Below are 12,949 nucleotides of genomic sequence, written 5' to 3'. Positions count from 1 at the left end.
TTTTAAATTGGAATGCTCGTTCTCTGAATGGTAAAGAGGACGAGCTGTTTAATTTTCTTACGGTTAATAACGTGCATATAGCAGTTATTACCGAAACGTATTTAAAACCTGGATTTAAACTCAAAAGAGATCCTAACTTTTTTGTTTATCGTAATGATCGACTTGATGGGGCATGTGGGGGAGTTGCAATCATCATTCATAGGCGTATAAAACATCAACTGTTTTCATCTTTTGTAACTAAAGTTTTTGAAACTTTAGGTGTTTCTGTTGAAACACAGTCTGGTAAATATACTTTCATAGCTGCCTATTTGCCTTTTCAATGCTCTGGGCAGCAAGTTAATTTGCTCCAAACTGACTTGCGAAAATTGACTCGCAATAAGTCGAAATTTTTTGTCATTGGTGACTTTAATGCCAAACATCGGTCATGGAATAATTCTCAAAGTAATTCCAACGGCAGAATTTTATTTGATGATTGCTCTGCAGGATATTTCTCAATTCAATACCCTGATAGCCCTATATGTTTATCCTAGAAATCCATCTACGATTGACTTGGTCGCTAGTGAGCAGAGATTTTATTTGCTTGTATCTCAGTCCAGTTATTAGATACAAAATTGATGTCTTCGACAAAGTTGATCAACTTAATGAGACATATTCGCCTTAAACCTTTTTAGTTCGTAATACACTCAAAAGATGACGCTAGCAATCGAACATTTTGATTGTTTATATCTCAGTTCAGTGATGAGTTACAACATTGGTGTTGAATTCTCTCTGCTCTTGGAAGTTTTCTTAATAACTACCTAAAGCAATAACAATGGTCTTAACCGACTCTAGTCATCTTTGTAGCCAATTAGTTACTCATGCTGATTTTGATTCTGATCATGTCCCTGTTACATTTTAAATATCCCAAGAAGCGATTCTAAATCCTATCAGCTCCACTTTCAATTATTTACGAGCCGACTGGAATATATATAAAACGTATGTTGACTCTAATCTTGATGTTAACATTTCTATAGAAACTAAACTTGATATTGACAATGCTCTTGAAACTTTAACAAATTCCATTGTTGAAGCCAGAAGCATTGCAATTCCAAAATGTGAAGTAAAATTTGAATCCGTGATTATAGACGATGATCTTAAACTCTTGATCCGTCTTAAAAACGTGAGGAGAAGGCAATTTCAACGCGATCCTGCTATGAAAATTATATGGCAGGATTTGCAGAAAGAAATCAAGAAACGTTTTGCTCAATTAAGAAACAAAAATTTTGAAAATAAAATTTCTCAATTGGACCCTGGCTCTAAGCCCTTTTGGAAATTTTCTAAAATCTTGAAAAAACCTCAGAAGCCAATACCGGCATTGAAAGAGGAAAATAAATTATTACTAATCAATTGCCAAAAACCTCAAAAACTTGCTATGCAGTTTGAAAGTGCGCACAATTTTAATTTAGGACTTACTAGTCCAATTGAAAATGAATTTACTCAGGAGTTCGAAAATATTCTCAATCAAGAGAACGTTTTCGAAAATGCCTGGGAGACAGATTTGGAAGAAGTGAGAACTATTATAAAAAAATTCAAAAACATGAAAGCTCCTGGCGATGATGGAATTTTCTACATCCTCATCAAGAAACTTCCAGAAAGTAGCTTATCATTTTTAGTTGATATATTTAACAAATGTTTTCAATTAGCATATTTTCCTGACAAATGGAAAAATGCTAAGGTTGTTCCAATTTTAAAACCAGACAAAAATCCTGCAGAAGCTTCTAGCTATCGTCCAATCAGTTTGCTTTCCTCCATCAGTAAACTTTTTGAAAAGGTTATTTTGAACAGAATGATGGCCCACATCAACGAAAATTCAATTTTTGCCAATGAACAGTTCGGATTCCGCCATGGACATTCGACCACTCATCAACTTTTACGTGTAACAAATTTGATCCGTTCCAACAAATCTGAAGGCTATTCTACTGGTCTTGCTCTTCTAGACATAGAAAAAGCATTCGACAGTGTTTGGCATGAAGGTTTGATCGTAAAATTAAAAAACTTTAATTTTCCAACATACATTGTTAGAATAATTCAAAGTTATCTGTCAAATCGTACACTTCAGGTTATTTATCAGAACTCCAGATCTGAAAGACTTCCTGTAAGAGCTGGTGTTCCTCAAGGCAGCATTTTGGGACCAATATTATACAATATTTTCACATCTGACTTACCTGAGTTACCTCAGGGATGTCAAAAATCTTTTTTTTGCGGATGACACAGGCCTCTCCGCCAAAGGTCGAAGCCTGCGTGTCATCTGTAGTCGATTGCAAAAAAGTTTGGATATTTTTTCTTCATACTTGCAAAAATGGAAGATTTCTCCTAATGCTTCCAAAACTCAACTAATAATATTCCCACATAAACCAAAAGCTCTTTATTTGAAACCTTCAAGTAGACATGTTGTCACGATGAGAGGGATTCCAATAAATTGGTCAGATGATGTTAAGTATCTAGGGCTCATGCTAGATAAGAATTTAACTTTCAAAAATCACATTGAGGGCATTCAAGCCAAATGTAATAAATATGTAAAATGTCTCTATCCCCTTATTAATAGAAAATCAAAACTTTGTCTTAAGAACAAGCTTTTGATATTCAAACAAATTTTCAGGCCAGCCATGTTGTATGCTGTACCAATATGCACTAGCTGTTGTAATACCAGGAAGAAAGCTCTGCAGAGAATTCAAAATAAAGTTTTGAGAATGATTCTGAGGCTTCCTCCCTGGTATAGTACCAATGAGTTACATAGAATATCCAATGTTGAAACATTGGAACAAATATCAAATAAAATAATCAAGAATTTCAGGAAAAATCGTTACAATCTTCTATTGCCACGATTAATGCGTTATATGTTTACTTTAAGTTAGGTTAAGTATATTTAAATCGTTTTTTTTTTCTCTTATAAGCAGGTGAAATCAACTCAACTGTAAAAAATCTGAACTGCTACGGCAAATGAAATGTTATATGTTGTTAACAAAATGTTAATAAAATCTTAAATTTGTTTTACCAAATTAGGATGATAGTGTTGTCTAATAACACAGAACACCTAGATATAAGAAATGAATGTAATGTTTGGAATGATACTAAAAAAAAAATTAAAAAAAAAAAATATTGGTGTCTTTGACAAATGTGTTCAACTGAATGAGATCTATTCGCCCGAAAACTTATTAGTTCGGAAAACATTCACTAGATTGAGCTAGTGGGCAAATATTGTATTTGCTTGCATCTAAGTTCTGTTATGAGATACAAAATTGTTGTCTTCGACAATGTTGAACAACTAAATGATACTTAGTAACATAAAACCTTATAACACTCACAAGATGGCGCTAGTGGGCAAAGATTTTTTTGCTAATATCTCAGTCAAGTGATTAGATACAAAGTTTGTGTCATGGACAATGTTGAACAACTAAATGAATCCTATTCGCCTAAAACCATATTAGTTCGAAAAAACACTCACAAGGTGGCGCTAGTGGTCAAATATTTTATTTTTTCTATATCAGGTTAGCGATGAGACTGAAAAAAATCGAACTCTCGAAATTGGTATCTTCGACAAAAGTGTTCAACTAAATGGGATCTATTCGCCCAGAAACATAGTAGTTTGGAAAATTCTCCCAAGGTGGCGCTAGTAGACAAACATATTATCTGCTTTTTTTTTGACAAAGTTGGAGATCTGAATGAGACCTATTCGCCTAGAAACTTATTACTTCGGAAATCACCTAAATGGCACTACTGGGCACACATTTTATTCGCTTATATATCAGTCCACTGATTAAATCCAAAGAAAATTATTCGCCTAAAACCTTCTTAGTTCGGAAGTCATTCTCATGATTGAAGTCCAGTGATGAAAAATTTGGTATCTTGAAAACGATGATCAACTAAAGGAGATATTTTCGCAAAAAACATATTAGTTGGGAATTGCCATCAAGGAAACAACCAATAAGAAATTGGTCTGCCTAGATCAAAACAATGGATACTTACTATCGATTCGAGCAACAATCGCTTATTTCGGATGCAATGCTCCTTACATTTTTAGATGAACCTTGACACCGATTAGATCTTTTGATCTTTTGAAGGGAGTGAAGAACGAAAAAACCGACAAATTGACTTAGGGGTACCGGGGGCAGTATGGACACCCGGGGCAGAATGGACACCCTTTGTATATTCGCATATGCGAATAATTTTACACTTTAGATGCAAACAATATTTCAGTTGCCTATCGAAAGAGTAAGTTGTCCACTAAAATTTCAGAAAAAATGTTTTATACATTGATTTTGAACCAAAAAATGGAGCATGATTTTATTGGGTTTAAAAATTATAACATTCACACCTCACCAAATAAGGTTTCAGAGGCAAATGACTGCAAGTTGACCGAAAATGTAGCTCTTGACTGAATCTTCAATTATTTATGTTCAATTCAAAAATATAGTAGATTTTTTTCTGCTACTTTGAGACACTGAAAAACTTATATGAAAATTTCCTGTACTGTTGGGGCAATATGGACACCGAGTGACAAAGTAGAGCTGACACTTTAAAGAAAAAGAAATGTAACTTAATACACAAAACTATCCAAAAACAATTAAGCATGCAATGCAATGAATGATTCGGAACCACAAATCGGTTAAAAATCGTCAGTTCTGTATTAAAACTAATCTGGAGGCAATATTTAAGGCATCACTACGAAAAAATGTCGTAAATTGGTTTTAATCATGTTTTCAGTGGCACAGTGATCTATCGCTATGGTTTCCTGAATGTGTACTTCATTTTTAGAAGTTTGGGAATGATCGTGGGACAATTTTCCTATAAACGTTAAGGTGTCCATACTGCCCCATGGGGGTGTCCACTTTGCCCCGCTAGCTTGATGATGACTACCAAATATGAGCTTTTTTTAAACCCATTTTTGCTAACAAAATATTTTTTTTCAAAATTTTGCAACAATGTTTAACAAATGCTTGAGAACTCTAAAAAGCATACTGCACATTGAAAACTGTATAATATTCGTGTCTTTACAGTCAAAATTGGAAAATTCCTTAGGGTGTCCATACTGCCCCGTGTTCCCCTATCCATCCATGAACTGAACTCCAAGGGTGAAGGGCGGCTGTCAAATGAGAGTAAAATTGAAAAGCCGCCAACCTAAGTACAGAACCAGTTTTATGACTGAAACGTGGAAAAGTAAAAAATATCATTCGCAAAATTACAGGTAATAAATGCGCTTGAAAGATATTGTTTCAAGCAGTTATTTACTACGCGCTACTGCAGTGCGTTGTTGCCAATTTAATCAGAAAATTCTACTTAATTCTCAAAATGAATGTTTTCGAGAAAGTTGATTACGCCTTCACCATTGTTTGGTCGTAGTTTTGTATGGTTGTTTACTTTTTAGAACCAGCGACGCGTTGAGAGCAGTAAAGAGCCTTCCTTGCTGAACTCACTCGGACCAAGAATTGTGACCTTTGAGCGGGCACGTTTCAGTATGCTGCCCAGGTATTTTGGCCAATAAGACTATATGCATTAGTGTTGCAGTAACTTCAACGTTATAGCCGAGTAATGTTGGCTTCAAATATTCACATCTGTACAGCATGTAATAGTCGGAGTCCAATATTTGACTGTCATTGGACTGAACGACAAACTTTTGATTAGCACTAACGAAATTTTGATATTTTCAAATATAAAGGATTTGGATCGCTGTCAGAGCCGAGCCACATTGTATACTTATAACTTGACTGGGAAAAAAACATTTGATAGTTATGTTTCCATTATCAGCTGGCAAGTTTTATATAATCTTTTTGAAGACTATTCTGAAACATCTGTAGGTTTTTGGTTAAATCAAAATATTTGATGTAAGATTTTATTTTGTTTTTGGTATAAATGGTTTAAGTGTGCATAATTGTACATGTACATAAATGGAAATGTATGTATGTCTGTATCTTACTTACGCGGTAGAACAGAAAATTGAATTGAAGTCACTAAATGATTTAGTTCTGGCATACACCTTTCGCCTCTGAAATTTTTATTCTTTATGTTGCAATTTCTTTATCAGGGTACGTCCATAAATTACGTTACGAAAAGTTTTGCCATATTCATCCTCCTCAATTTTCCTCTGTTTCACACTTTTTGTATGGATTCCAATTTTTATATGGGTAGTCACGTTTCATTGTAACTCCCTCCTTCCTCTTCTGTACGTGACGTAATTTATGAATTACCTCTCACCAGCAGTTTTTTTTTCAAACTTGTTTACATTGTAATGGGTCGAACTGCATGAAAATATATTTGATTAATTTCGAAAATAAACTTATAGAACAGCTAGATATGGACGACACACTTTCAAGAATTTTTTTGGATCCCCACCATAGACTTGATTTTTTTTTGGTGAAATAAGGTTTAATTTATGGGAATACGACTATGAATAACAAAAACGGAGCTGAATTCCAATTGTGAGATACCTTGGGCGTTAACGGGTTAACCCAACATTTCGACACGAGGATTGTTTCTTCCTCAGGGGAGATTAATTTGTCGTCTGTACTCCATGTTAGGAGCGGCTCACAGGGGGTTGATGTCAGGCTTTGCTAACCGGCCGTAAAAAATCAAGCAACGAATAATCATCGAGAGCACTCTTAACACTCTAAATCAAAAAAACTTGCACGGTATATTGGGTAGTCAACTTCTATGACGTCACCCGGATTGCAGCAGAAAGAGGGTTTCATCTTGTGTCAGTCCATCTTTTATACCCAAGATGAGGCGAAAGAAGGTACAACGCCATTGTACCTTCATTGGTAGATCCCTTTCTCACACTTGTAGATCTCTTTCTTTTAAGGACTTTACAAAAAAAATCTACAGAAATTCTATAGAATATTCTAGAGTAAAGTGGGCAAAAGTTCGTGGGGTAAGAGTTTCTTTTTAAGACTTCAAACTCAATTCAAAACAAAACTTATAAATGTCATGGTGGTTCTAATGCTTTTTAAGTAGGAGACTTTCACTCCAAATATCATAAAAATCGGTTGAGATTTGTAAAATTTATGGCTAGTTGTTGTTTTTTTAAGTGAATGTTGTAATTTTTGTTCAAACTTTCGTATCACGGAACCTAATAGAAATAAAATCTTTTTCAATATTTTATGTAGGGGCGTTTCTAGACCTACCATAAGGATGCTTTGAGGTGTATTAGTTTTTGCATAAATGCTTGGAAACAATTTTTGGCCCATAGTGGGGCAAAAGTTCAACCCATGTATAAAATCACGGAAAATAATTTAAATTGCCCAAAATCCATACATTATCTTCAAATCTAGCAAAATTTGCCTGATCGTGCGAAAAATGTTACCAAAATTTTATATTTTCACTTAATTTGTTAGAAAAACTGTTATTTTTGGGTATATCAAAATTAACCCTGTTTTGGGCATTTTTTTACGAAAATTTAGTGTGTGTTTTCCGGCAAACATAAGTTTACGGCTGCTTTAAAGTATGCCTGTCATAAAAGTATCAATATTTAGTGTTTTAGCCAGCGAACTTTTGCCCCACACTAGATTCGAACTCTTGCACCACCGGTGGGGCAAAATTTCGTTTAAAACAATCAATTTTGAAAATGATATAACTAAAAATGAGTTAATATTTTGACACAAGTATGTTCAGCAAAATTATAGCCAATGTGTTGAAGGTTCACTGTATGGTATTTATTTTGTTTCAATTGCTATTGTTTTTCTGTATACTTTGATTATACCACTAAGGTCGAACTTTTGCCCCACCTTACTCTAATCATTTTTAAAACATGTTTCAACATTGCCACCCACTCGAGCCACCCGCTAAAGCACCCTTTCTTTTCATACCCCATACCACCTTCAAACAGTTGCCAAAATATTCAAGTCTTTTTTATTTGGGGATGCATAAAGTTACGGTCAAACAAAGATAATTGTTTTTGTAAAAAGAGGAAACATTTAGAGAAAACTACTTTTAGACTTGTTTTTATTTGAGACAAATTTGAGTTTCAACAAACAAAGAGCTTTTATTGGCTTTTATCGGTGAAAGCGATACTTCTCAAAGTGAAGGAAGCAAGGAAAATAATAAAAGAATATGATGGATAGAATCGCAAGCGAGCAACGAAAGCAATGAATAAAACTAGCTAGGGCCATATATGAACAACACAATCGCTTTCACCGATAAAAGCCAATAAAAGCCCATTATGATAAAGCCATACGGTGATTAAACTTTGGAGATAAACTTTTAAGGTGATTATAAAACGAAGCCAAACTTCGAATTTTCAATTACACAAGACGAGAGAATCTGACAGCAGTTCACGTTGAAAACCAATCAAATTGCTGGTGATGACCAATGGGATAGATTTTCAACGCGGTGCGCTGTTTGGTTCTCAAGTCCTGTGCTTTTGAAAATTTGAGGTGTGGCTTCGTTCTATAATCACCTAGATACATTTAATTTTTGTAGAGAAAATTCACTTTCAAGTCGCTTGTCACCTCTAAATCTTAATATTTTTGGCTCAAACATTTTTGTGTGGTTTGCACAGCAATTTATAGTTTTTAGAACTGGTTGATTCTTTAGAATCTAAAAGCCTTTACTCCAATGAGTTCATGAATTTTAGATAACATACCAAAGATCTCATTTCACGAATATTACATAATTAAATAATATTTTTTCACTTGGATATACTGAGGAAACTTCAAACAACTACAAACTGATATTGTCCACTCACCCCCTGGCCCTTTATTGGCTGCCCACATTCCGAGGCTAGTCAGATACTGTTTAAAACATTATTCAGCCAGCTGCTGGCGGTGGAAATTGAAAGCAAAGAGGCAGTGAAAGAAGCAACAGTGCTAAATATGCTTCTGTCAGGCCAGGACAGGTGTAAGCGGTTGAAGTGAAATTAATAAAATTGTTTATTCGGCATCACATTACACATGCAGAGATTTTTGCTTCCGGTTTTGCATTGCACATTGCGGTTGGCAGGCAAAACCTATGTTTGGCATTGCAGTGCTGCACACTTACCTGGTAGTCACGTTCCTCAGTCCTTGCTCTTCGTCTAGCTCTGAGGGCACGCCGTCGAGCAACACCTGGACATACCCTGCACAAACAGAATTTGGCGTAGATCCATTTGAACGATTTAGCCAAAATATCACCTGGCGCACGAGTGTCGTTTTCCGGGAAGATGGGATCAGGAAGGTGGTTGAGGCACATAGTTGAAAACAGATACCGACAAAAAAGCGAACAGTTTAATCCTACTTGAACTCTTGTGCAAGTTTCTTCTTCCATTTGGAAAATGGGAAATGCTCCGTGAATGTAAGCAACTTACCTATGTTGGAAAGATAGAGAAGGAATAGTGGCATTCCTATGATTGCGTAAAATATCGTTGCAATTTTGCCCCACTCTGTTCGAGGAACTATGTTGCCATAACCTGGAAAAGGGAAAAAGAAATATGCAGCATGGTAAGTTTTTGAAAAGTAATGCAGTGAGAAATTGCAAAGTTCAAAAGTAGTTTGTACATTTTCTAAACTTGTTCAGCCACTTTTAAATGTAATAACCAGCTCGTGCTACCGTCAGCAAAATAGTTTTTTCGAGGAGGAAACAAAACAGCTAGTCTGTGGACTGCATGGAAACCCGAAATAGCTCTCCTTTTGTTTCGCTAGTCTTCCGAATGCATTCATAAACGTAGATTGAAAGTTTAGTAACCACGACGAAAGATAATACCTATCGTTTCATTTTGACACAGCAGCTGTTAAGCTGAAAATATGATTAACAGTTTCATTTTATGCCAGGTGTTCAACAACAGTAGAAATATTCACTTGTTCTACAAATTTAACTTATAAATTTCAAAGGTATCCGGAAAAGCATTATTAGCAATGCACCGAACATCATCTGGAATCGCAGTTACCGGTAAAACTAGGAATGTACAGTTTCAAATTTAATACTTGAAATAATAATAAGTGTTGTAAACATATATGAACAAATCAATAACTGTACAGTCAACGCTCCACAATTTGATATTATATAATCCAATATTTTCTATATCTAGATGAATGTATCGGCTCCTTCCAATTCCTACATATCTTTTTTTTTCTATCTTTATTAACGAGGCTAGTTCATCTCGGGATCAACGGTTTTACTTCCCTTCCGAAGGAAGTCATCACAGAATTTTTTTGTGACTATCTAGGCAGGGGATGGGATTCGATCCCAGGTCCTCGGCGTGAGAGGCATGTGTTCTAACCACTACACCAGGTCCGTTCCCACCTACATATCTTGTTTTGTTTTTCATAAGTCGATATTTTCATAACTCTATTCATCATAGCTTCTTCTTTTTCTTGGAATTACGTCCTCACTGGGACAGAGCCTGCCTCTCAGCTTAGTGTTCAATGAGCACTTTCATAGTTATTGCCAAATTTGCCATTTTCGCATTCGTATATCGTGTGCCAGGTTTCGATGATACTCTATGCCCAGGGAAGTCAAGGAAATTTCCATTACGAAAAGATCCTGGACCGACCGGGAATCGAACCCAGATTCCTTCAGCATGGCTTTGCTTTTAAGCCACGGATTCCGACCACTCGGCTAAGGAAAGCCCCTGATACTTTGCATATACTAGATATTTTTAATGTTTTCATTACCAGAGTCAAACTATTTCATAACGTTAAAAAATACTTCAAATCCCCTATGAACGTTAACCAATTTCAAATTTCAATTAATGTATGTATTTTTTTGAAATATTTAAAACATCTAAGATTTAATATGTTTACAAGTTGAATTCAATGTTTTTGTGGCTTATTCGTCAACAACAAAACTCGATTGATGATTTTTTTCTTATGGGTAGCTTAAGGTACACCGGGGCAAGTTGAAACGGGTGGGACAAGATGAAATGCAAAGTTTTCAATAGGATATTTTTAAATGAAAGCAGATATTCTTTCCTTAAAAGTTTGTTCCATCTGTTAACTTAATATTTCTGGAATTGAATTTCTCATCATTATGAAATTTTATTATGATACCTTGCCATTTCATCTCACCCAAGCCGTTTCAACTTGCCCCGGTGTACTTTAATTCAAATTTGCTTATCATATACATGTTTTATATTCAAGTTATTGAACAAACAGATTTATTTAACAGTTTTGAGTTGAAGAAAGACACATTACAACGATTCACATCCAGTTATTTCCTCAGGGATTACCCCGAACTGTACTAGGAGTTCCTCAAGATATTTTCCCACTAATTCTTTAACTAAATTCTACAGTTATTACTAAGGAAACCGATGGAAGAATCACCTGATACAATCATGGAGGGTTTAGGCCTTCCTTGAAAAATATCGAAAAGAATCTTCGGAGAAATCCTTGGTAATTTCTATAGTTATCTTTGTTAAAATCCAGGTTATATTCTTAAGATATCCAAAACAAAATTCCTGGAGAAATTTCTTAGAAAAGTTCTTGAAGGAATTTGACTGGAAATAATAACTTAATTTTCGATTTTTTTTTTGTGAATCTTTGGGAAAATACTTAAATTCTCACGAAATTCCCAGAAAAAAAAAACATGAAAAAATACATACAGTAATACGAACATTACAAGAATAACAAAAAAAGAGAAATGTCTGTCCTGATTCTTATTTTTTCTGGTTAAATTTCGATTCCTGTTTTCCATTTTGGTTTCGTTTTGGTTTCTGTCTGGTCTCTTTTTGGTCCATTTTTTCATGCAGGATTTCTCTACAGTTCCTACATTCAAGGCACTTAAATGCTACCAGGTCTGCAAAGTGATCGATGAAGTAATTTTCAAAATAAATATATTAATAATTAAGTCCTATAGCTAGATCTAGATGATACCAATAAATACCAATTAAACAAATAAAAAAAGTTTTTTGAATCGAAGAACTAAAATCAGTCACACAGTGGCGCATGGCCAGCAATGACGAGATAGGATACCAGATCATACTCGTAATGCAAGTCCGCCGTGAACTAGATTCGAGAGAAAGGAAATCAACCCCCGTCTTCCCAGCCCGATTGTGATTAGATTGTCAGTAGAGCAAGTGATTGGTACTGAAAAAGCTAGAGAAATTGTCGCTTCCAGAGAAGGTAGAGGTACGAAATAACTTCTTCGCACGAACTCTCGTCCAACTGCCGAAAAGCTTCTAACCATCAAATATCCGGTAGGCGGGACACTTGTGGAAGTTGTTCCCAACTCAACCATCAATTCAGTTGAAGGTGTGGTTTAGTCAGATTCAATAAACGATGATGAAGACAATATTCTAGACTACTTGAAGACTTAGGGGGTTACAAAGGTTCGACGTATTCGGAAACGGGTAAATGGAACTCTTCGGAACACTTCATTGCTTGTATTGTCTCTGAAAGGCGCGGTACTCCCCCAGTTCATATATTTCGGATTACTACGAGTTCCAATGCGTACGTATTATCCATCGCCTCTTCTGAGTTACAATTGTGGAATCTACGGACACCCTAAAAAAGCCTGTAAAGAAGCATCAATCTGCCTACGCTGTTCTCAAGAAGTACATTTTTCCGATGGGGTACAAACCCTGCGTTTTGTTTGCATTGTAAGGCAAATCATCCAATCCACTCGCGCTTTAATGATGTGACCTTAAAGAACTCTTAGCCGTTAGAGCAGAATTGAAAACTCTGAAAGAAACCTCGCTGTCGAACCGCCCTAACGGCGAAACAGAGATTGAAAATGTGGCGCAGAACAGCATCCCACTGTTAAGGTAGTTGACACTACAGCCAAATGCCGTCGTCATCCGCACTTAGTACCATGACTGAAACTCGGACAAGCGTAAATGCAACTACCGGAAGAAAATCTCGGAAAGACAATCAATGTCGCCTCCGAAAGACTATTCCCACAGCACGAACAATAGAATGTTTTACAATATGGAACTGCAAAACCGAAGCCGAAGTGACAAGCGTATCAGTACCTCCCCTCCGGATCGGGACCGTAAAAAACGAAGGCA

General features: G+C 35.7%; 1 protein-coding gene across 3 annotated transcripts in view; it reads right to left on the bottom strand.

Annotated features, from left to right (window-relative positions):
• LOC5572136 (potassium channel subfamily K member 18) overlaps positions 1–12,949 on the bottom strand; it is a 170,134-nt gene that overhangs the window by 60,981 nt on the left and 96,204 nt on the right. For all 3 annotated transcript variants that reach the window (XM_021850625.1, XM_021850626.1, XM_021850627.1), the window contains 2 exons: positions 9,314–9,415; positions 9,010–9,140 (listed from right to left, as the gene is read on the bottom strand). In XM_021850625.1, the coding sequence (XP_021706317.1) occupies positions 9,010–9,140; positions 9,314–9,415 (233 nt within the window). The remainder of the gene's footprint in view (positions 1–9,009; positions 9,141–9,313; positions 9,416–12,949) is intronic.

The sequence above is a fragment of the Aedes aegypti genome, chromosome 3 (genome assembly GCF_002204515.2).
Source record: "Aedes aegypti strain LVP_AGWG chromosome 3, AaegL5.0 Primary Assembly, whole genome shotgun sequence".
Taxonomy (NCBI): domain Eukaryota; kingdom Metazoa; phylum Arthropoda; class Insecta; order Diptera; family Culicidae; genus Aedes; species Aedes aegypti.
Note: the sequence above shows the minus strand (reverse complement) of the source record. Positions and strands in the feature narration are given on the sequence as shown.